The sequence below is a fragment of the Osmerus mordax genome, chromosome 5 (assembly GCF_038355195.1).
Source record: "Osmerus mordax isolate fOsmMor3 chromosome 5, fOsmMor3.pri, whole genome shotgun sequence".
Classification (NCBI taxonomy): Eukaryota; Metazoa; Chordata; class Actinopteri; order Osmeriformes; family Osmeridae; genus Osmerus; species Osmerus mordax.
In genome coordinates this window covers 14,834,053-14,858,425 of record NC_090054.1, presented here as the reverse complement: position 1 = coordinate 14,858,425, position 24,373 = coordinate 14,834,053, and the positions used below count along the sequence as shown (strand labels likewise).

At 43.1% G+C, this 24,373-nt stretch overlaps 3 protein-coding genes across 3 annotated transcripts; 1 reads left to right on the top strand and 2 right to left on the bottom strand.

The window, feature by feature from the left end:
* The first annotated feature begins 483 nt into the window (after positions 1-483).
* Positions 484-8,477, top strand: dlk2 (delta-like 2 homolog (Drosophila)). The gene is made up of 6 exons (XM_067235701.1): positions 484-501; positions 690-786; positions 5,038-5,119; positions 5,632-5,762; positions 5,895-6,039; positions 6,739-8,477. Exons 1-6 carry the CDS (start codon positions 484-486, stop codon positions 7,535-7,537), a joined length of 1,272 nt encoding a protein of 423 aa, XP_067091802.1. The 3' UTR covers positions 7,538-8,477.
* A 1,768-nt stretch (positions 8,478-10,245) lies between these two features.
* LOC136942991 (E3 ubiquitin-protein ligase TRIM35-like) lies at positions 10,246-14,415 on the bottom strand. Its single transcript, XM_067236090.1, has 6 exons — positions 13,853-14,415; positions 13,369-13,464; positions 13,014-13,244; positions 12,893-12,915; positions 12,688-12,809; positions 10,246-12,518 (listed from the first exon to the last, which is right to left on the bottom strand). Exons 1-6 carry the CDS (start codon positions 14,264-14,266, stop codon positions 11,965-11,967), a joined length of 1,440 nt encoding a protein of 479 aa, XP_067092191.1. The 5' UTR covers positions 14,267-14,415; the 3' UTR covers positions 10,246-11,964.
* A 718-nt stretch (positions 14,416-15,133) lies between these two features.
* Positions 15,134-17,462, bottom strand: LOC136942970 (zinc-binding protein A33-like). The gene is made up of 6 exons (XM_067236047.1): positions 16,896-17,462; positions 16,627-16,722; positions 16,261-16,491; positions 16,142-16,164; positions 15,924-16,042; positions 15,134-15,811 (listed from the first exon to the last, which is right to left on the bottom strand). The coding sequence occupies exons 1-6, from the start codon at positions 17,343-17,345 to the stop codon at positions 15,291-15,293; spliced, it is 1,440 nt and encodes a 479-aa protein (XP_067092148.1). The 5' UTR covers positions 17,346-17,462; the 3' UTR covers positions 15,134-15,290.
* Between the last annotated feature and the right edge of the window lie 6,911 nt (positions 17,463-24,373).

The following is a 24,373-nucleotide window of genomic DNA, read 5'->3' as shown; positions in this document are numbered from 1 at the left end:
GTTCCCTGTTGAGGTGATCATGTTGCGCTGTGTTTGATTTGGGGTGGGGGGGAGGGGGGGGCGGTGTTGCAGAGAAGGAGATGCCTGTAAATACACCCCACTCCTTTGGGTATAGGACATTAAACTCAAAAAATGGCCAACCGAAGAATCAAACTCGTCTCATACTCGACCTTCTTTTTGTCTCATTAGGAAGTATCAGAGGATCACAGGACGACTTGGTTTTCAGTAAATCCCCCACTGCAGCCAAGCAACACTTCAGACTAGTAAAAATAATCTGTCTTGTAGCCATAGTATCTCTTTCTAAGGCATCGGCAGCAGTTGGAGGTGTCTCTCTCCAGGACCAACACATGTCCTGGAATGCCATGATGGCCAGCCTGATTTATCACTGAGACACCTGGTTAAGTGCCCTTTATCAAAATGATGACAGCGGAATAAGACTTGTGGGCCAAGTTGTAATGACCCTGCGAGCCTTGCGCAGTCGGAATGCTTCACTCCTGTTCTGTAACCTTTCCAGATCCCTTTGTGGCCCTTGGCCTGTTTACCTTATGGTCATGATGTATGTCGAGCCCAAGACAGAACTCACCCACGCAACCAACGCTTGATTCCAGCGTATGTGTGTTCGACACGATCGTCAAAGATTTAACCCTGCCAAAGTTCTAAAGTGGAAAAAAATCTGCTTTGCTTTCCAGATCCTTGCTGTTATAGTCATGCCTCAAAGAGAACCAATCATTCTGCTGCTCTGGAGCTGCTTCTGTTCCCTGCTCCTCAACCAATCCCAGGGTCAAGGTAAGAGCCGCATGACTTGCCAGCCACAACAGCACAGTATAGACAGAATACCTTGCATTGACATTTTCTGATTTAGCATGATTTAGATTGTTTGGATTTTTCAGAGTAAGTAAAAAGATGATTTGGATTAACATGCTGGAGAAAAAGATAATAAAAAAACTGTGAGAAACACAAAACCTATCTTCATTCCATTAAAACCTCAGCATTTTTTAACTACATCATATATCTCAAATAAACGTTGTGCAAGTCGGCTGTACACAATTAAAGATGAGAGATGAGCCCTTTTTAAAAACTTCTCTCCCTCTTTGTGAACTCAGCTGTGAAATTCCTGTCTGGTTAAAGAATGTAATAATTTCTGCTGCAGGCCCCTGGGGTTGCAGAGGGGAGTCATGATGTGATAAGAGCCACAGTGTCAGGAGGTGTGTGACACGTGTGGCAGGGGACAGGTGTCTGACCTCTGGAGGCCAGGGGGAGTTTCCTCTAAGGATAAAGTCCCGGGCCTTGGCCTGCCCAGAAGCCCCGGAGCCAGAGGGATAAGGCGGCAGGATCCTCTTTAGGCTCTCGCTGCCTAAATATTTTTCTAGTGCCGGCAGCAGCTGAGTGGATACCCAGATCAAATTTATTTTTTGGGGAGGGGTCTGGTTACGGCTCCTTGAGACACTTGGTGCTGTATCTCCCCAAACCCCCTCCCCCTTCACCCGCCTTTTCTTACAACCCCTGTTCAGTTCCTCCTTCCTTCCTTCCTCACCTTCTCTTCCTCTCTGATCTGGACACACATATATGCTTGCACGCACTCTGCAGCGCGAGGCCTGGCGGCAGACACACAGCCGGTCTGGGGATGGATCAAAATGGAAGAAACCCAAACCTGTGTGGTTAGTTGGCACCAAGGCACTGACCCTGGCACAGGCCAGGGAAGACGTTGGGGCAACTTGATGAGGACTTGATGGGGGAGGGGAGAGTTTCAGGGATAGGGTTTCATTGGCAGGGTAAATTTAGATCTCTCTGGTTTTTAACATGAAGGAACTCAACGCAACCAGTAAATGAGGTGGTACCCCCCCTGAGGGGCGCTAGGGAGCCTGCTTATGACCCCACATGGAGGGGGCGGGCCATGAAACACAAAAGCACCTGTTTTTCCTGATAAGGCGACCAATCACAGGCATTTAAAGAATACCACTCCAAACAAAGAACACTGTTGTTGAACAGTTGGTGGTCTGGTCATTATATTATAGGAGTGATAAACTAGCTGGTGACAAGGCCCTACAGTTCAAGGCCTGGCCTCAGAACAATCATGGCATAGAATTTCCAAGAACAAAACAGTACTGTATATTCAAGCTATTGTTTACACTGTACTCTCACATGACTGGTGCTCTAGATATGTTGATGTATTCTGGGACTGTACAAATAAACCAGTGGGTTTGACATCCAAAAACAGCCTCATTTACAGAATATAAGGAAACAAAACAAATAAATAATGTGTATTTGCATTAGAAAGCGCAAATTGACACAAATACACTGCTTCTTTCAAAATGATCTCTTTTTCAAGAGTCCCAATTTCAAGCATCTCTTTGGTCGACGAGCCTCCAGCAGTATCCATCACCCTGGACACTGCCTGTTTCTGGGGTTAAGCCTTGGGTCTTTTCCTGGAACTGCTGTTTGTTGATTGTTCCAATCCTGAACAGGAAGGCGTTGGCAGAGAGAGCCCATCCCAGACACTGAGACTTAAACCAGGGCTGGGGTTCTGGGCAGACAGGCCTACTGGGAACGGCCCACAGTATGTGGCTGGTAGAAATGAGAGGCAGCCAGCTCGTTGTTTCAGACCTGGACCTTGGAAAGCAGGTTCAGTGGTCTGGCACTCATCAGTCTGTCTCCACTCTGCGGTGCTCAGACGGCTGTGTACCATGGCCTGCCTGCTCTGTCCCTCCCTGAGGACGGATGTCACATTGTCTGGCTACCCATGTCTTTGGATATGATGCCTGCCACATCAAGGCTGTCGGTTTGATTCCCACTAACTTTAGATAGGACTACAGGTTCCTACAGGTTCCTTGTGTCAGTTAAAAACGTCTGCTTAACGGTACACCAGCCTATACAGGGTCATTCTGCGTAGTATCGTGAATCTGTTTCTCTCTTTCTCGGTCTCTTATTTCTCTTTTTATTCGTGGTCATTTCAAATGTCACTTGGATGTTACTGGCTACAGTAACACTGGCATGGCAGGCTGACTCAATGCTCTGATGTCACAACCTGTCAGTCCTCCTGGGTTCCAGTCGGCATGACTACACTAGAGGCCTTGAAAGTAACTCATCAGTTGTGTAATGAAAAGTTTGAATGTTTTTCTACCTTACCTCCAGGGAGAGCGGAAATTGGAGACTTATTTCCTGCTCTGCAATTTCCAGAACTGGGTGCTTTCACCCAAAAGCTTAGGCAGGTTACTGTGACCTTCCAAAACTTTCCAGGTGCTTCGACATGATCTCCCCCCATCGTATTACAGGACATGCTAAGGAGCAGCAAGACACCTGCGCCAATTCTCCCTTTTACAAAATCAGATCCCTTTTCCCACAGCCGCTTGGTGGGAACACGGCACTAAAATGGGACCAGATCAGTAAATAAACATGCTATGCTGAATAAATATGACTTGTCCGGTTCGATCAGATATGGTCCTAAATCCAAGACGATACACACGTCAGCTCTTTACGGCGTGCAGCACCTCATGCACTTTTTCTTTCCTCCATGTCACACCATAAATTAGGTCTGTGGATGTGTAACGGCTTACTGTGGTAGGCTATCCCATTGTACGTGGGATTGTTTTATAGCCTCCCTGTTTGGAATACACAAGCTAATCCTAGGCTTTCCCAGCTGTCTGTATTTAAGAGATTACTCTTCGTGTCGTTGTTTTGGGGGCTGCGTCTCCGTTCTCAGATAACGGTTAGGACGTCTCAGCTGTTCTGTTGACGGTGGAGAGGAAAGCTGAGCGTTTCATTGTTCAAAGTCCAGTATGTTCCCACGGCCACAAAGCTTACTGCAGGCCACTGGTCTGGCCATGGAAAATGCCTGCCATTCCTGCTCTCAAGTAAATGACTGTGAACATGGATGCAACCCAAGGATAACTATATTATCCAATTGCAAAGAAGTGGTCATTATCAATAGCCCCAACCTTTTTCTTCAAGGAATCTTTCTATTTATGAATTGGCGGGAAGGAACTCTTTACAGAACACACATTTCCAGACATTGTTTCATCTATTATATAGTTGAGCACATCTCTTCATGATGTGCAAGGTCAGTGCACGGAGAGTGCTTGGAGAACTGTGGGAGGTATAACAAGGAGCGATTATGAATTCCAGTTGTGTTTGGACAGAGCCAGAGCTGCGGAGACATGACTGTGAAGCATTCCTCCCTTCCCGCTGCACGCGCTCCCCTCATGCTCCCTGCTGTGACACGCACAGTCATAGCCCTACCAGCCAATAACCCACTATTTACAAAGACTGAGTGCAGACAGCACACACACACACAGGTATGCCTGGGGCCAGAAAAACAACACTGGCAACACAACACAAGGAAAGATGAATCATCTAATGGAAGGTTGCCTTTATTTATCTCAATAAAAGCAATAGCCTAAAGGCAAATTCATTCTTCTATATGACCAACTACGACACTCCAATTAAGCCTGTGACTCATTCATATGGGCAATGCCTGATGCACACTTGGGCACGACTAACTTCAAAACAAGATGCTCTTGTCAGAATGGGCACCAGTGGTCATGTATAGATTCCGCCAGCTGTTTCGAAGGCGTCCTCCCGCCATGCTGGTGGACAACAAGCTGTTGTAAAGACACACCAAATACACGTGGCTCGCCCACAGCCGGCGCGTCAGGGGTTGTGGGATCCCAACAGAAGCCTGAAATCCTCTCTCTGTTTGGGCCCCAGCAGCTGTCATCCAATCAAGGCTCCTTCTGGCAACACCCCTTGGCCGTTGTCAGCTCTCAACGACTGGTGGCATGAATCTGATTAGCCCTGAACAAACCCTGTGCTTGTCTTTGTTTTGAAACAAGAGATGTCCCTATCGACAGCAGGAAGGTCCGTGCTTTTGAACAAGCTTCATGGATGAATGCAGTTTAAACTTTGCATTTGGCAACCAATATCACAGACTGAGTACATGCATTCATGGTTTCATGGATTTACTGGATTGGACTGAAATAAAGCAGTGTGGGTCATGTATTTGGTCGAGTGACTGAAGCAGGGGAATGTTTTCTCTTTCAGGTGTGTCATTCCTCTCTTCTCCTACTGGGAATTGCACGTGCAACATGACAAACAGCCGGTGTGACGAGAATGAGGTGTGCAGGTAAGAAGAACCTTGATTTGTCTCAATCTTACGTCATACGTTATATGTTGCATGTGTCTAAAGAAAATAGATTGGCTCCATAAATCCGCAGTGTCTGAATATGTTGAATATGGAAAGCCAATATATGACCAACCTATAAAGCTATCATAGGACCTCATATTTTACTGGTGTCAAGTATCTCCCAAGAAGGTAGGGAGTACTGTATCAAAGAGAGGAATGGTGTACATCTTTAAAGTCTTGAGAAATGGGGCGCCCTCATGGCTCACCAGACAAGTGCACGAATCTTAAAAATACATGTACATAGTATATATTTTTAAGTCTCGAGCAATACTTTGCAAGATTATTTAGTTTAGTATGGGCGCCCTCCTGTGTTCGTGGCTAGAATTGATACTGCCACTGCTGGGCCATACACGACATCCCCTATTCAACAATGAAGTACAACAAGGATTTTATAGAGAATGTTGAGCTTAAGAGATTGTGGGAAGATAGTGACGGTGAGTGTCGTTTGCCAGGTGTGATCCGGGCTGGGAGGGCCCGCTGTGTGACATGTGTGTCATCATGCCAGGCTGTGTCCATGGCTCCTGCCACCAACCCTGGCAGTGCAGCTGTGAGCCGGGATGGGTAGGACGCTTCTGTGACAAAGGTGAATAAAACGACATCATCATCAGCAATGATACATGTTTAGGACTGTCCAAATGACTTCACAGCTGACACTTTGCGACTGTGCTCAACTCTACTGACTGTGTCAACGTTGAACTTTCTTGCTGCGATGCAGATATACATGTGTGCTCGAGGGAGGAGCCTTGTCAAAATGGAGCCACTTGTTTCACCAATGACTCAGGAGAATACTCTTGCCTCTGTCCTGATGGCTTCCATGGCAGGAACTGTGAGCTGAAAACAGGACCTTGTCAGAAAACCAGGTAAGTCTTTTGGAAAATATCATGCAGAGCATATTGTTCAGACACCTGTTGCGAATCTATGAACACATTTCTTAACAGATGCAATTCATTAGCATCATCGGTTTTCAAATGGGAAATCTCGCATGTCAAAGTGGTGGGAGGTGGTTGTGTGTGAATGACAGGAATCTTTTTTAGAGAGCACTTGATGTGTGTGTGTCTGTGTGGGTGCCTGTGTGTGTGTGTGTGTGTGTATGGGAAACATTTTGACAGCATGTTTTTCCAGCTGGTCCCCTGATGGCAGTCAAATGCAATCGTACTGGCACAGGCCATGTAGCAGCCTGGTCAATCTGTATCCACGGGAGGGCAATCATGTGATTTTATGAAACTCATTAAAGGCCCAATGAGTGGCCTCTGTGAAAAGAAATCCTACTTTAGCTCGACAGCTCCCCCGGAGCCCTCGAATCACTGCTTAACCTGTTTCCAAGGAAACCATAGGCTTAGGTTTTGCCCAAAGGTTGATTTGACATAAGGTACCAAATCAAGGCTTGTTTGGGTGTAATCAGAAATCAACACATTTTAACACCCTACAACCGCTTACAAACCACACCGGTGAAACATCTCGACAAACAATCGATCAGAGAATGAATGGTAGAGGTCTTCATTAGGGTATTCAGCGTCTCCCAGAAGGCCGACAGTGATTATCCTTGTTTTTGCCCGCAGGTCGCCATGTAAGAACGGCGGACTGTGTGAGGATGATGGTGGCTACTCTCCCGAGCTCTCATGCCGCTGCCTGGCAGGCTTCACGGGCCGCCGCTGCGAAACCAACATGGACGACTGCTTGATGCGCCCTTGTGCCAACGGTGCCACCTGCCTGGATGGCATCAACCGCTTCTCCTGCCTCTGTCCAGAGGGCTTCGCCGGCCGCTTCTGCACCATTAACCTCGACGACTGTGCGAGCCAGCCCTGTGTGAATGGCGGGCGGTGCCTGGACCGCGCCAGTACCTTCCACTGCCTCTGCCTGACGGGTTTTACAGGCAGGACCTGTGAGGTGCCGCTGAGGGACCAGGGCTCCGCCTCTCAGAGCCCCGACTCCCACGCCTCCATCAGGAACTCTCACGGCTGGGCAGGGGGCGGAGGGGGCCAGAGCGGAGTGACGCCGCAGCAGCCCACCTCGGGGAACCATTCCCGGGGGGCCGCCAGTGGAGGGGACAGGCTGTTCAAGATTAAAGAGGTGGTGACTCAGCGTGGCTCAACAGGCCTGTCGGAGGTGCAGCTCATCGTGCTGCTGGTGCTGGGGGGCATGACGCTGGCCGTGGTGGCGCTCACCGCCGGGCTGGTGCTCAGGGGGCACTGGCAGGACCACTGTGCCCGCTGCCGCTGTGGCACTCCCTCCCAGCTGAACCAGTGCCCGACACAGAGTCATTCAGTCACTGGGGAGCCGGAGTGTAAGATTAGCTTTCTGCATACCCCGCCGGCTCCAGAGTTAGAAAAGAAGAGACTGAACACTGAAGTGATATAGGTTCAACCCCAGGTCACTGACTGCTACCACAGACGGGGAAAGCCAGACTTTTAATCACTGGCCCTGCCTCAATGACCAACTGGAGTCATTGGAGAGGTGGAGGACCATGGGGAGACCACCCTGTCTGTTCATGGGTGAACATTGGGACACGCTGTGACAAGGAGGCATAGTCCTAATGGAGTCTTGGTCTAGTCCCACAATAGTCCTGATGGAGTCCTGGTCTAGTCCCAATGTTGTTCTGGGCCAGTCCTGATACTGTACAGTCCTGGCCTTGTACTGATGAAGTGGATTATTGCTGAACAACAGGGCGAAGGCTGGATGGAGAAAAAACCCTGGGATACTGAGATCCATGTATGTCTTCACTGCAAATCCATAGGACATGTCTCCAATCTTCATCAGTCTGCTGATGCTCATTACTGAACAAGATCTACTTTAGGACGGGTATCTTCATATTATTATCCAAGAAGAAACAAGATCCACCAGTTAGTTTTCTTGATAAAGTTAATCTTGACAACATGTCAGGCCAAAATGGAATTTCTGGTTTTCCACTGTTGAGAAACATGCCCTTGAATATAAGACTTGAATAATAAACTCGATATTCAGCAGTGTTGAATTCAAATCAGGAGGCATGACGAAATATAACATTATGTACAGGTTTTATGTGTATGTACTTTTAATATGTCTGATGAAAGTACTCCAACAAGTTAGATGATAAGATGCATTTTGCTGTTTTGTAAACATTGATCAAGTATTTTTGTATCGAAGTTGTCAGTAGTAAAAACACATTGTGTTCTGTTTATCGCTTTATGTTGTACACAGTATTTTGTTTAACAAAAAGTGTTAATGTAATTTATTTATGTAATTTATTCATGTTAAATGTATGTGACCTATTTTGCAATGAGTCTTATTTTTTATACATAATTCTGTGCAATAAATGTCTTGACCGTATACCTTCAAAAGTGGCCAATCCTCTCTAATGGTGTCTAATAAAGTAAGAGGCCTGTGGTGTTCCAATCAATCATGGTTTGACAACATTAGCAACACTGGGTGTTTTCCTTTGAAGGCACCTTCCCCCTTAATGGAATCCATCAGTTCACAAGCTCATGAATTTGCCAAATCATATCTAGTGTGCATGAAACATGACCTAATCCCTTCCTGATACACTAGCCTGCACAGGAAGTTACAGAGAACCCAGGAATAAACTGAAACCAGAGTCCTCACTTCCTGTGGGATGAGCTCTTGACAGCTTCCCTCCACACACTCCATACACAGGAGATTGACTCAACAACATGGAGGCCTGAATGCTGTAAAAAGTATTAATACTTTTATCTTAGAGCAACTGAACCAACATAAAGGTTAAGCAGTAAAATATGAAAATGCACTTAACTCTTACATCTATAATCAGTACAGTATTATACATGGTGATAGAAGGCACATGGTTTTTGCATTGTGTTTAGTAGCCATGAAACCTGTCCAAACAATCAATATGCTATATCAATTTAAACTTCTACTGTACCTCACAAAAGGTTTTGTTTTATTACTTCATAGTCAGCAGAAAATGGTGGATATGCAGTACTTTTGCTGATTGAATGTGCGTGTGCATATTGACTGTACAGCTCATGTAAGTAAAACAACTTCATGCAACACAGCTCAAAGTCCCACCTCAGGAAGGCTACCAGAAGATTCTTTAAAGAAAGCAAGATATCTTACCTCTGTCTTGTCTCCTGCTGCTTCTCCTCCTGCCTCCCTCTCTCTCTCATCCACTCCACCACACAGTCAGGCTCTGGAGTCCTCTTTCAACTCCCGTCTATGGGGGTGGCGCACCACAGCACCTTCCACGCCTCATTGTCACTATTCCACTGATATCATTAAAACCTCCGTTTCAGCACACTGCTTATATGAAGTGGCTATTCTGGGAGCGTATCAAAATCGTCAAGATAGCCAAGATAGCTATACATCAGTGTCTTCAAAAATCAAGCAAAGAGAAAATGGACGACTGAAGGACAGCTTTGATCAAATGCACATTTATGTTTGATGTTTTAGTCATTAAGCAGTTTTATCCAAAGCTACTTAGAATACAAATGTTTGTCTAGAGAGAGAGAATTACTGTAGATCCCAGCCATATGTCTGTAGAGTCTTCTATGACATCAAGTGGCATCAGCAATACCAGTGCCAGGCCATATAAAGAAATACAGTATAAACATGTTGTAAGGGTCAGAGATATGAGCCCATGCTTATGGCTTATTTTTCCCTCACATACATATCAAATGTACCTGTTCTATTGGGTAACAGTGAGATACCACTGTTGAATGTTACCGTGTCGAGGAGTTGCCCAGGTGTTTGTATTCAGTGTTGTCAGCGCAGCAAAGATGAGAGGAACCCCTTGAGGATGTTGTAAAACCAATGAAATTTGGAGACAGAATGAACAATAAAGGAACCACCAGTGGTTCAGGTGGCTGAGCGGTAAGGGAAGCGGGCTAGTAATCCGAAGGTTGCCAGTTCGATTCCTGGTCATGCCAACTGACGTTGTGTCCTTGGGCAAGGCACTTCACCCTACTTGCCTCGGGGGAATGTCCCTGTACTTACTGTAAGTCGCTCTGGATAAGAGCGTCTGCTAAATGACTAAATGTAAATGTAAATGGTTAGAATGCTAACTTGGGCAGATGTATTTTCTTGCCTCACCAGGTAAAAGCAATCAAACAAGATTGCAAACCTGGTGAAAGTAGACTGTGCTGTTCAGCTGGTCCCGGGTGCAGGCAGAGATCTGGTTGTTAACTGTGTGAAACGTTTGATGAGAGAGAAAGTTCCGGCAGTGTAAAGAGTGTCTGTTACATCGTGGAGAGCAGTGTGAGTGGAGTGAACAGACTCTCTCTCACTGTTAAGGAGGCCATTTCTAACCGCTGAACACAATATGGATGCCTTGATTACCGACAATGAGATGATATCCCTGAAGCAGATGGTTTTCTGAATCATCATCATATTCATGTCGGTGAACCACTCTGCTTTACTCCTGTCCTCAAATGGAAGCACTCATTTAGTATAAACAGTTCCAATGGCATTTTCAGTTTCAGTCCTCAGATGTCCCCAGTTATCTTACACAAATGAATGAAATGATTAAAATCATCATGTCACAGTAACAGATGTGTTAAAGAAAGGTGATTTCTTTTAAAAGAGCAAATTCATTCATTGTGTTGTGGAGAGCGTTATGCCTAGGACATGATGTACCTACAAGGAATGAGTTCTGGTGGATCTTACTCATCATAGCATTATTCCCTATTCTCTAGAGCCCTCCTGTGGTAGTAGGAGGAACTGCACTGGTCAGGCTGTGTAAGTGTAGAGATGTCCACATGTACCCACACAAATATACAAGCCAAACACATAAGCTCCTCTCTTCACACAATCACATTTCCTAAGTTGCTGACTTGAAAGACTTGGTGTTATACAGAAAAGCAATGCGGCATTCTCTGAAGTCTATAGCTATGTTTAATGGATGTGCTTCTCTACAGTAGTAGAGAAGTAGTAGACAGTGGGGGGTCAGATGGTTGAGCGGTTAGGGAATCAGGCTATTAATCAGAGGGTTGCCGGTTCGATTCCTAACCTTGCAAAATGACGTTGTGTTCTTGGGCACTTCACCCTACTTGCATCGGGGGAATGTCCCTGTACTTACTTCCTGTAAGTCGCACTGGATAAGAGTGACTAAATGTCAAATGTCAACAGTACATTCAGGTTAACAGATTATTTGCACTCATGCTAATTACGTAAGTTATATTAGCACAGTATGAATTCTTAAAAAAATGTAATGATGAAATCAAGAATTACAAATTGTAAAAAGTAGAGGATTATATTTTAAGATGAATGTTCTTCTGCAGAAACAAATCAAGGAATAGCATAATTTTTTTAATAAGTGGTTTGACTGCATAGTCACACCACACTATAGTGTGTGATTATGTGTTTCTGTTTAAATATATATGTGATCAACATTGTGTTATGTAGGAAGCTAGATAAATCTATGTTGATTAGAGTAGAGTAATGAGAGGTATTTACAGAACCTCAAAACCGGTAAGACAGGTACAGAATAGGTTTGTATGTGTGTGTGTTTTGTGTATGGGTGTGTGTGTGTGTGTGGGAATGTGACTGGCTTAGTGTCAAACCTTTTGTCCGCATCTTGCTTTACCTCTTGCCAAATAAAATGGGGCTCCCGAACAAAAAGGATTCTCTGATTGACCACATGAGGTTATCACAGTCTAAATGTCCTCTTTCAGATCTATCACAGAGTTTCCCAATGATATAACTACAGAGGGTTATATTTTTGTGTTAATCTAAAACAGGAAAACATTTAAGATAGAACATTTGCCGCTTCCCTTAGCAGATTGAAAAAAATACGTAGACACAAACTGAAACCAAAAACACATTCTGTACACACACACTTACAGCCACTTGAATGGCATTACCTTCAGACACACCTCTGACTGGCAGATTTGTATGTCAGGGGTGTTGGAATCACAAGCTTTTCCAATGCAGACGAATGGAAACATTCTCTCAGTGAACCTAGATTTAAAGGTGTAGATGTGAGTCATGTCCTTTGAGTCTTGGAAGGACAGCTCCCCTTTGTCAAAGTCCAGCTGCACTCTGATTCTCTGCGGTGTCTTCTGCAGAGTGAGGGTCCAACCTTCTACCGTAAATGTGCCGTTATCTTTCGTCAGAGCAAAAAGTCCATAATCGGGTCCTGCTTTTATCTCCCCTACCCTGTTCACAGACTCTTCGCTCACTCCTAAAGTCCATATTGGGTTGTTCCCCACCTCCACCTCCCAGCTGTGCTTCCCTGAGTTGAACCCCTCAGAGCCCAGAACGGTAGCATATTCCGTGAACCTCTCTGGGTTGTCAGGGACCGGCTGCTTTGAGTCCAGTTGTCTCACACTGGTCAGATCGTCAGACAGAGAGAGAGAGAAGGCTGCAGTGTTGGGGTCCAGAATCACAGGAGCTGCAAAAACAAGGACAGGAGCAATCTACTCATCAGACATTCTGGACAGTATGCTTCTACACCTGTAATAACATAATGCAGTATGGCTGGATTGGGGTTGGACATTAGTTTTGTATACCAAGAATAGTACAACATAAAAAACATCTGTAATCTTTATTTCAGTACTTACTGTGTTTAACCATCTTCTGCATCTTCTCCCAGACTCTGAAGGTCAAGTTTCCCAGGTGCTTTGCCACATCTAAAAGTGTTCCTGAGACTAGGTGTGGAGCATCCAGCAGTTTGACCTGGGTTCTGGAAGAAAGTTCATAATCAGTTTTGTTTATTATTTAGATTACAAGAGAAATCTAAGAGAGTAGGATTGTAAATGTACTTACTTTTCCTCTGTGACTTTGAACTTCTGAAATAACACAGTAAGTCACTAATTACCTTTTCATGCAATGACATGCCATAAAGTGAGAATGGAGTGTAATAGATCACATCAAGAGTATTACATACCTGCAGGAATAAGACATCCTTTGCTCTCAGCTCCTCCTTTATGGTTTTGATTGTGCATGAAAGTAATACTATCTCTTTATTTATTCCTCTAATCTTCTCGTTTATTTTCTCACTTTTCTGCTTCTCCTCCTTCTTTAGCGCTGAAATCCTGTCTTCTTCTTCCTGTTGTAGAAACTGGTGAAGCTTCTTGAACTCCATCTTGATCCGGCACTCTGTGCAATTCGCCTGCATCTGTAATAACATAATGATTTGTTTGTATAATGCCTGTAAATATTTAAAATGTATGAAAGCTCTAACGAAAATCATTGTGCCATGAAGATTTAATGTCTGTTGAATATAACTTTAGCAAACACACCTTAATGTGTCCTGCAGTTTTATCACAGGTTAGTTTGATTTTCTTGAAGTACTCTAACTTCTTCTCCATTGGTTTCAGAGCAGTCTGAATCTCCTCCTGCAATGACACATGGCAGAAGTTTACAGTCCTAATCAGTATTGTAGCAGTTGTTAGAGTAAGGGAACCAGAAAAACTCTCAACCATGAACAAACACAAATCTTAAGGCATGTACACTTTTAACAATGCTCCTTATAACACCCCCCCCCCCCCCCTCCCCTTTGTCCTGCTGCAAGGCATGTTGGGAACTAATAGCATCGTTGCTAAACTATCTGGAGAGAGGGAGGCTGCAAGACACAAGACAGTCTATAGATGGTTACAACAGGTATGACAAGGAAGTAGTAATCGAGACCATATCTACAATAAACTTTGACAAATCTGTCTTTTTTTTAATAAAAGCTCCCCCAAAATCACATAGTTATCATTACCTATTTAATTTTTTTCTTACCCTGTGATCCTGGGCAGCCTCATCTACTGGAACACATGTGTGAGATCTGTGTTTTCTGGAGGTCTGACACACCAAGCAGATGGGTTCTTTATCCTTCAGACAGAAGAGCTTGAGTTTCTCATTGTGTAGACTGCAGAACACTTCAGATTCCGTTAAAACTATTGAGCCTTTCTTCTCCAGTGTCTCACACAAGTTTTTTAGAGCCAGGTTACAGGGAGGTTCAGCCAGTGTAAACCTTTTCCTGCATACAGGACAATTTCGACACTCCTTGAACTCGTCATTCCAGCAGTCTTGTAGACAAGTTTTACAGAAGCTGTGGCTGCATGTTAGTACGACAGGATCTTTATAAATCTCAAAGCACACAGGACAGATGAGATCCTCCTCGGGAAGACATGATCTGGAAGCCATTTTCATCTGTTTTCCCTCCTTTCTTGTGTATCAGTTCAACACAATGGTTTTGGAAAATGAATGTTGATCATGTTTTCTTAGTTTGGTTCCAAGTGTGAAGAAGAAATTCAAATACAGTTGATGATCACCCGAAGAATACATTCTGTGTGCTGAACTTGTCTCCAAAAGGTATGTGTGGGAGTGTTTCAAGGAAATGAAAAGTGGTTGGACAGGTATTCTGTGTGTGTGGATGTGTCCCATCAGTCAGAAAATGTCACCTCGACTTGATCACCACTGATTTGATTCCTCAAAAAACATAAATAGGCATAAGCTCTTCCTGCAAAGTGATAGTGCTTGCTGTCCCAATACGAAAGGAGGCGAGTGAAGTTACCTTCAAACTGTAAACAGAAACAACAACAAAGAATACGAATACAGAATGAACATACTGTCCTGTAGCGGCAACCTTTGAGGAAAAGTTCAAAACCCACACCCTCAAACATAACCCAAACTTAAATGCGATAAGTACGCTTGTTTGAGGATAGGGAGGAGTAGTACATTTTGTGACACACCCCTTCGGTGTTTAAGTGTTACAGACTGACCAATTATTTTATGCCTTTCCAAAGTGTTGCCCAGGTGACATAATGTTAGCCTGGTTCTAACCAGACTCTCGTACATTGCATTTGTACAGAGAGTCTGGCCTCGCTCCATTGACAAGATTGAGCAGAAGTACGTAGGAGGGCAGAGCCAGGCTAACATAATGTAGGCCGCTGTTGTAAATATACTAAACTAAAGTGCCATTTGACAAAGGATCTGGCGCTGAACAACTATAATGGAGATGAAATAAAGGACCAGTGACACTTGTTACAGTTTTAATACAAGTTAGTTTAAGGTTGCGTTGTTGCAATGACTATGACATTTTATTTTTACACTCACAAACACACCCACTTGGATGACATTACTGTCAGAGACATGGCAGACATGTAAATCACAAGTTTAGACTTTCCTTACTTATTAGGGACATCTAGAATTTACTAGTATGGAAACTTGGATTCTATATTTGGCAGATCTGTATGTCTGAGGTTTTGGCATCACCAGCTGCTCCAACGGAGAGGAATGGGAACACTCTCTCAGTGAACTTGTGTTTGAAGGTGTAGATGTGAGTCATGTCCTTGGAGTCGTGGAAGGACAGCTCGCCCTTGTCAAAGTCCAGCTGAACTCGGATCCTCTGGGGTCTCCTCCTTAGGGTGAGGGCCTGGCCTTCAGCCTCTTTGTACTCCCCAGTCCTCTGGTGTATAGGCCAGATTCCATACTTAGGCGTTATGCATATCTCCCCCTTTCTGTCTACCGACTCTTGAGCCACTCCCATAGTCCACCGAGGATGGTCCCCTACCTCCACCTCCCAGCTGTGCTTCCCTGAGACGAACCCCTCTGAGCCCAGGACATTATAGTACATCATAAACCTCTCTGGGTTGTTAGGGAGCTGCTGGCATCTGTCCTGGTGTTTCACTCTGGTCAGATCCTTAGACAGGGACAACCAGGGGTTGGCTGTGTTGGGATCTAATATTATAGGAGCTGAAACCAAAGACAGAAGCAATGTACTAATAAGATAGTATATATATTTCAAACGCACAAGGTAGGATCCTTGTATATATAACATGTACATCTGCAACATCTGTATACTCACTTTTTTGGATCATTCCCTTCATCTTCTCCCAGACTTTCAACGTCAGGTTGCCCAAGTGTTTGGCCATGTCTATCAGCACTCCTGAGTCCAGCTGTGGAACCTGCAGTATGCACCGGGCTCTGGAAGCACACATGCATGAATGAGACAACGTTGTAGATGGGATGAGTTAAGAACCAAAGAGAGAATAGATATGAAAGGCAGCTCAGGAATTGATTTACCTTCTCTTGGTGGCTTTAACGTTCTAAAGAAGAACACACAGTAAGAGAAGATTAATGAGCCATGCAATGTTGTGGATTTTGAATGAGTTATTCAAATGCACAAATTAAGCAATGCTTACCTGCAGAAAGGAGATGTCATCTGCTTTCAGCTCCGCCTTTATGGCTTGCATTTGGTCTGAAATTAATGCTATTTCCTTATTTATTCCCTCAATCTTCTCTTTCAGTTTTTTACTCTTTTCTTCCTTCTCTTTCCTCAGTGCTGCAATCCTGGCCTCTTCTTCGTTTTGTAGAAACTGGTAAAGCTTCTTGAATTCCTGCTTGATCTGCCTTTCTGTGTTTTCTATCTGGATCTGTAAAAGAGGTGGAGAACATATATTGGTGCAAACTCAACAAAAACGATATATATATATATATATACTGTATTTAATATTGCGTGTATCTATAATCAGTGATAAACCATTCTTTAATGATCTTTTAGCTAGTACCATAACGTAAGCTGATGTTTCATCACAGCTTTTCTTGCTTTTATTCAAGTCCTTTATCTTATCTTGTAAGGGCTCTAAGGCAGTCTGAAGTTCCTTCTGCAAACAAAAAACGGCCATTACAGATGCACTGCAAACGATCAGTGTGCAGAAAAACATTATTATTAAAACCCAATTGTACAAAATGTCAAACACCTCAACTACATACTTGTTATTTCACTAGTAAATAAAAGACCATTTTCAAAGATTTTCCAAAAAAATTATCCTCTTACCCTGTGATCCTCAGCAGCCTCATCTAATGGAATACAGCCGTGAGATCTGTGTTTTCTGGAAGTCTGGCACACCACACAGATGGGTTCCTCGTCTTCCAGGCAGAAGAGCTTGAGTCTCTCATGGTGCAGACTGCACAGCACCTCGGACCCTGTTGACGTGCTCCGACTCCTCTCCTTCACTAAATCCTCACACTCTGCTGGAACCTTCCAGCTCCTCTCCTTCAAAAAATCCTCACAAATGTTTTTCAAAGCCCGATTACAGGGAGGCTCGTTCATTAGAAATACATTTCTACAAACAGGACAGTCCCGAAATGTCTTCTCTTTCCAGTATTCCTGAAGACATGTTTGACAGAAACTGTGGCTGCATGTGAGGATGACAGGATGGTCGAAGATATCAAAGCACACAGGACAAGTGAAATCCTCTTCAGGGAAAGAATGTCTGGATGCCATTTTCAACCACTGTGTCGTTCTCTGGTACAAAATCCCAAACTACTTCGCATGAACTGAAATAAATCAAGAGTCTATTGTGGAAAGTGCGTTTTCAGGTTGGACCGCTGTTAGATTTGATCCTACTGTTAGCTGATTACAGGTTGGGTTAACCCCACCTATGGGTGGGGTTAACTGAAATTTAACACTTTAAAGGTTTCCCATGTTGCCAGTTGCCTGCCAGATCTTGCAATGCCTGGAGTGTGTTAAACATCTTAGCAAACCAATTCACATGATTTAGTAATCTGATGCCCTACTGAACATGACGTAGCATGCAACCCCTGGCTGTTGTGTACCACCTGACTGAAGCTGCTGTCCGCAGCTTGGAATGGAGCCAATTAGGACAGGTGAGCACTTGTCCCATTCCTGATGGTATGACTGAAAAGTCTTTCTTGCAAAAGACTAAAGTTTTCCTTGGCATTGTAGCTGTTACTGGGATTTACGGTTCTTAACATTGGTTGAAGCGGAACAGCAGGCAACCAATGATAATAATCTTGGCGGATTACTTGATCAGTGTGCCCAAAGAGGATGTTTGAATAGACAGAGCCAATGATCAAATACCAGAAACCAGAAATGTGCTCTGTCCACCTTGCTATAAACTCACTCTGCATGACCAAACAGATAGATACTCCACTAGATGGAGCAGTCACCCCACAGTTTATTTTTCTTGCAAGGTTTTCACAATCACAATACTGGAATTTATCATGTCTGTTTATAAAATGAAAATCCTCAAAAACGTAGTATGCCTTAAATTATATTTTCTCACTCTCCTATTTATAGAGTTACTTGATCTATTATCTATTAATCCTCTTACCACCAGCCTGGCTTGTGGTAAGAGGTTTACTAAGAGTGTGTATGTGTGAATGATTGTATGTGTGTGAAGCTGAGAGAGTGATTAAACTCATTTGTATTTAGTGCTGCACTGCTGCCAACCTGATTTTGAATGGCCTTCACCTCAAAGTCGAGCTTATTTGATTGGGTGTCAGAGCCAATGTCAGAACATCCGTTTCTGTCGCAGAGAAATCAATACTTAGGAGAAATTCTCTTTCAACTTGTTTTATGAAATTCATTACTTCGAAGTACAATACAGCACAGATTAAACTAGACTGCAGAGACTATATTTGACATTAAACAACCTGTGAAACCAACTACTGTTTGATTGGTTTTATTTTAAACAAATTAAAGTATAGTATCCCTTTCCGTGCATTACACATACATGAAAATCACATTTGAGCTCCGTATCATTTTATTCCGAGAAATGAGAAAATCCCTAACAACTGTTTTCCATGCATCTCATTGGCCACAATAATATTATTATAATAGTTCTTTTCAGTCATTGCTGGCCCAAGGGAGGTATTCTGACATGCAAGACTATACAAAGGACAGCTAAAACCGAATGGGCTATAACCGCTCAGTCAACGACATAGATGAGGACGAATGCTGATTGAAATAACCACTTGTAGCCTATGCTGTAAACGCTATATTTAAACATTCTATAACATGCTTACCAAACATGTCCTTACATGTTGGGATGTATAAAATAGTATACACAAAAGTTGTTTCTGCAAGTACAGAAAAAAAATGGGTGTCTTTATCACCCCGTTTCTGTCTGTTTCTCTCTGTGTCATACACACACTCTTTATCTATCTTTTCTCTCTCTCTCTATCGCATTTCCAACCCTCAATGCCTTTGCTTCCCACCAGTGATTTATCACAGAATGGAAAGATGGCTGTTTCGGTTCTATACCCCCGTCCATGTCACACGAGCAGTGAGTCACAGAAATCCAAGCAGGCAGTAAAGAAGACACTATTGCCCCATACAAAACACGGTTCCTTATGGTTACTCCTTACAGTTTAAGGAGTTGTACCAAAGCCTAATTTCAGCTGCTTTGGCAAAATATTATTTGTATGGTTTGGAGGAACTTCCCTAATGAGAATGTCAAATGTGACATTGTAAAGTCTTTGGACTTGGCACATGTTGATATTATGCAACCCCTATTATATTACCTCGAGAGCAGCTGTTGACACTGCTAGGCCAGATTCAAGTAACTTTGACTCTCGAGGCTCTGACCTCGCCCCAAACAAACTTCCTAGATTTCAAGTCTCTGAATATGGTTTAATTACTGAGAACATAGAACTGATAATACATCAGTGAAGTAGATTTATTTGAGTTCAACAGTATATATGGAGTGAAGCAAATGGAGTCTGCGGTGGGAATGCTGGTTTATACAGCGCTTCGTGTTTATATCGTCAATAACACTAACGTGTACATTGTGAACACTATTCTTCAAAAGAATACTGCTCCGTCAGATTCATGAACAGTTTACTTTTAGCCCAGGGATAACATTCAGACACTAGTTCAGAAATGTTTTACAGGGTCTAAACTGGCTGTTGGAATGGTGTTGAACAGTTTATAAAGTGGACGAACGGGGGGTTGCCTGACTGTAAACACAGGGCTGTGTTCCCATGCACCCTTACACACGCTGGCGGGATTCAAGGTCAACGGGCAAGACAAATGATCCCTGGAATTCTCAATGTGGACCTGCAATAGCCTTGTTTTCAGCCCAGCCAGGGTGTGAACACGACAAAACATCACATACTGGACACAAGCCAGAAAACAAGTCAATAGTCAATACTCTGAAACTAAAGATAGTTCCATTTTAGGATAACTGGAAAGACACACGTTTTCACCTCCAAAACCATCACAGTCATTGAGTTCAGGGCACAGATGCTTGTTGTATGGTTTACTGCAGAATAGTCAATAATTAGCAGTCTTTATTTCCCATTCCATCGCCTTCACTGTGTCCCCAGCTGGATGGCTGCAGTGTGGCTGCCGTCTGAGGATTGGAGCTGTGCTGGTGGGACCATCTGGCTTGTTGTGTTGCATCAAATGGACCACAAACGCTGAGTCAATGTGAACATCTGTGAATTGCATGGAACTGTAGCCGAACGGCACTGTACCATAGTAGAAACTCTACCCTGCATGCACCGATTCTCCCTGAGAATAAGAATATCAATGATGAGAAATAATCTTGTTATAAGGTTATTTTCCAATTAAGGATAAACACTAACACTATGTTAGATGTGAATCTATGTGGTTAAATTTCTGATTTGCTTTTAGCAGCAGAATGGAAATCCCACTGTATGCAAACAATAAAACTTCAAATGAAAAAGTACCTTCTCTTTCTTGAAATATTTGGTTTCATGTACTGTATTCTTACATTTACATTTAGTCATTTACATTCTTCTGAGAAATATCGCCTGTATCTGAAACAAATGAGTTTGGACAAATATTAGGATTGAGAATATTTTAAAGTGTTATAAATCAATGCATTTGTTTTACATTTTTTGTCAGTGTGAGTTCATTGGGAGAGAATTTTATATTTATGTTGCTTTTAATGTGACACTCCTTTCCATTTAAATCAGAGACGAGAGTTCAGGGATTATTTTTTAATGCAAGATGTGTTTGAAACCAGACCCTGACAGCTATTAGAACACAAAGCTGCAGAGGTAACAGCCATCTCAATCACCAGTCACCAACCTTGACACGACAAAATCAAGTCATCCACAAGGTATACAGTAAGATGTGATGTCCTGGTTATCACTGACACTGCAGTAAAGACTGATTACTCTAAACTGCCCCAGCCCCGCTGCTTTTGTCCTGATGCTCTGTAGACCAGAGAATCAACATCATGTTAGTATCTCCCAGATTTGAAGCTGCACTCATCCCCTCGTGACATCTGAACATGTACATTGAGATGATGAGATGAAATGTTCCCCATTGGACTGAAAATAAAGTATACAACCAATCCAAGCGGTTCAATTGCTTTTTGGTTGCTGACAGTAACTTTTTGCAAACATCTCATGTAACTGGACATAGCTGCCATAACAAATGAACACACATAAGAGATACTCTTCACAGAACAATTTCTTAGTCAGGCCTTGAGCCCAAGATAGACCCCAACTGAAACCCAAACCATATGTGGCGTGTGTGTGTAGTGTACAGTAAACCACAATACCTCTCTCTGCTTATAATGAGATCCATACTGAATTGATTTTTTGGCATGAAGGACAATGACATTAAAAAGCATCTGTACTTTTGACATTACAAAAATGCCGCACACTCAAGTACGGTAGTCCAGTACATCGCCTGGTAAGTGTGCCATTCGGTTCTGAAAGTAGTTTTATTCTGCTGATTTACACCTCTTTAGAAACCAAACTGAGTCTTTTATTATGGAAAGCATTGTTGACTATTAAATCCACTTTAGCATTCTTTCAGTCTAAATATTTTGACATTGGGACCTAGATCTAGCCTTAAGTCTGGGGTCCTAGTTACCGTACAAGGAATGTGTCAGTCCTTGCCCAGAAGAAAGAGTAGGGAGCGTCTTCTCAGCATGTTTAGCCACTTTGGTCAAATGCCAACTTGTATAAACTCTAGGACTGGCTTACAGGGTGGGAAAGATCCAGTAGGATTTATTTTTATTTTTGAAGGAGTTAGTTTTCTGTGTGATAAAAGTGATTAAGCAAATATAAAGTCATTCTTGTCCTCAAAAGTAACATTGCATTGAGTAGCTCGAACAGCTCACAGCCTGCTCCAGCATATACTGTATGTGTCTTCTTTCAGACCTATCAACCCTATCCGCCATCTTTTGTGGAGATGTGAAATAAATAATGCCTGATCATCCCTCCTTCATTATCTCATATCTGGGAAGAAAGGAAAGTGATTGGTTCCTCTCAGTGAGTAACTCAACAGTCCAGTTCATTATTTCCATCCATATTCCAGTGATGGTTACATTTTTTGTACTAGCGTATAACTGCGTCATTACATGCTAATCTAGATGGAATATAAACTGCAATAATCAAGCTATTCAGACCCTGGGTAGTACGAAAAAGTCTTTGGATGATTGAGAATTTGAAAGGGAAACTTGTGCCGACATAAATACAGGACTGTACTCTAAGAATCGTACAATTTTATTATGGAAAATAATAATTCATAAAGTGTTAATAAAAAAAACGTTTAAAGAATCTTCATCGATTGCACTAAGGAAGACTTTGTAGCTTTGCCCCAGGACAATCCTACAATCATAAAAACCTGGTAACAGCATGAGCTTGTGATTGTTTCTGCCAGCAAACACAGTCTACAGTCTCTATGTATATGATTACATATATAATTGCTGAATTACTATCAAACGACCTGTCACAGAATTTGTCAAACCAAACTTTTCACCCCCTCTTCACCTCATAATTTGGCTGGAGGAGCGGGCTGTATTTGACTGTCTCCCCTCTGTTGAGGATCACATGATGCACTTGTGTTTCTTTGTAATGTTTTACACATGGCCACGGGACTGGGATCCAAGCTCTTGGCTGAATGGTCTTTTTATTTCCCCGTGGACACTCCAGGAGAGAACAGGCGTACGACGACCTCAAACCAAGCTGTCAAGATGTCCCAGGGAGGCCCCATGCCAACTCACCCAACCAGGCTAAGCAGCTGCTGCCAGGGCAGCTCCTGCTCAACAAGCACCCCTCTGTAGGGAGACCTGTCCGTCAGGCCAGACTGTACACGATGTATATACAACCTGAGAGGAGAGTCTTACCCTCAAATAAGAAAGATGTGGACACCTAGGAGTCCAAATAGTGCTGCTCTCACCAAGAAAGACATTTTCATATTCACATACTGATATTTATAGTATGATATCAACTATTAATGCAGATACTATTTGTCAATAATGCAATGTATATGTCTGTACAGTCTACCAGGTGGATAGCATTTGTTTCATTGTGACATGCCATCCATCATCGTTCTCTTTTTTTCTATCGATATCTTTTGAATCATCTCAAAGACTACAGACTTTGTTTTGTTCACTGATTCAAGCAGATGGTAAAGCTGGTCCCATCTTTGTGCTCTAACGTTTGTGGAATTACCCCAGGAAAATATCTCCATCCTCCTCCTTATCAGAAACACTAAATCAGTTTAATAACTGTAAAGACCACTGGTCAGGTGGCCTGTCACACTCCATTATCAATGAATGTTGAAGCCACGGGGGTCTATGCAACAAAAACTCTGCTATCCTATTTGAATCCCCTTCTTGTGCCAAGACTGTTACCATAAAACACTTGCCTATTAAGCAGTGTGACTTCACACAATGCCCCCACTGGTAGCCAAGCTACAGTATCTCTCAGAATTGGCTTGCACCTTGTGTTACGTAAAGGCTGAGGCGACAACTATGATTCTGAGAGGCGCCCATTGGCAGCCTTAGCTGTGATTCCAATTTGGCACAGCTACAGTCGACCCAGGCAGTCTGCAGACCAGTCAAAGAAATACAAAATTCCCTTTATCTGAGAAATAGTTTCTGATTCGTTTGGAAGAAACTATGACACAATTAAGAAGCATGCTTTAATGTTTGTCATGCTGACAACATCATCGATTCTGAAGCTGGGGCAGTGTGTGAGTCACTTTAAGTTTAGGTACCTGCCAGTGGTAACAACACCCCTCAATGTATGGCAGACACCTGGCCAACAGCACTCTGTTTTTTTCGTGTTCCATCTTTCAAAATTAATCAGCTGTCACTTTGGCAACTAGTTTGCAGTGCATTTCAAATGATCACCATTGTAAAGAAAGATATGCCCCTTTTGATTAAAAACGTTTAAGTTAAAAACCTACCAACGACAGGTATCTAGAAGCCGAGCATACATGTACTGTAGCAGCAAATGTAAGGACCTTCACTCCTTCAGCTTCAGGCATGAAATGAATCTTGCTCTGCCTAATAACTCAATTAACTCAGAGGAAACATCGTGGTTATCATTCGTAGTTCATTGACATTTAGTATATTTTGTGTTCATCATTTAGGTGGAAGCCCCACCTCCACCATCTTTATGTAAATGTTCGTGTGATTTCAGTGTGCGGACCCGTGTGTCTACTGCTACTGTAGTATGCAATGTGAATGAGCCTGGCCACTCACGATTCGCTGTTGCTAAACGGCATCGGGACTTCTA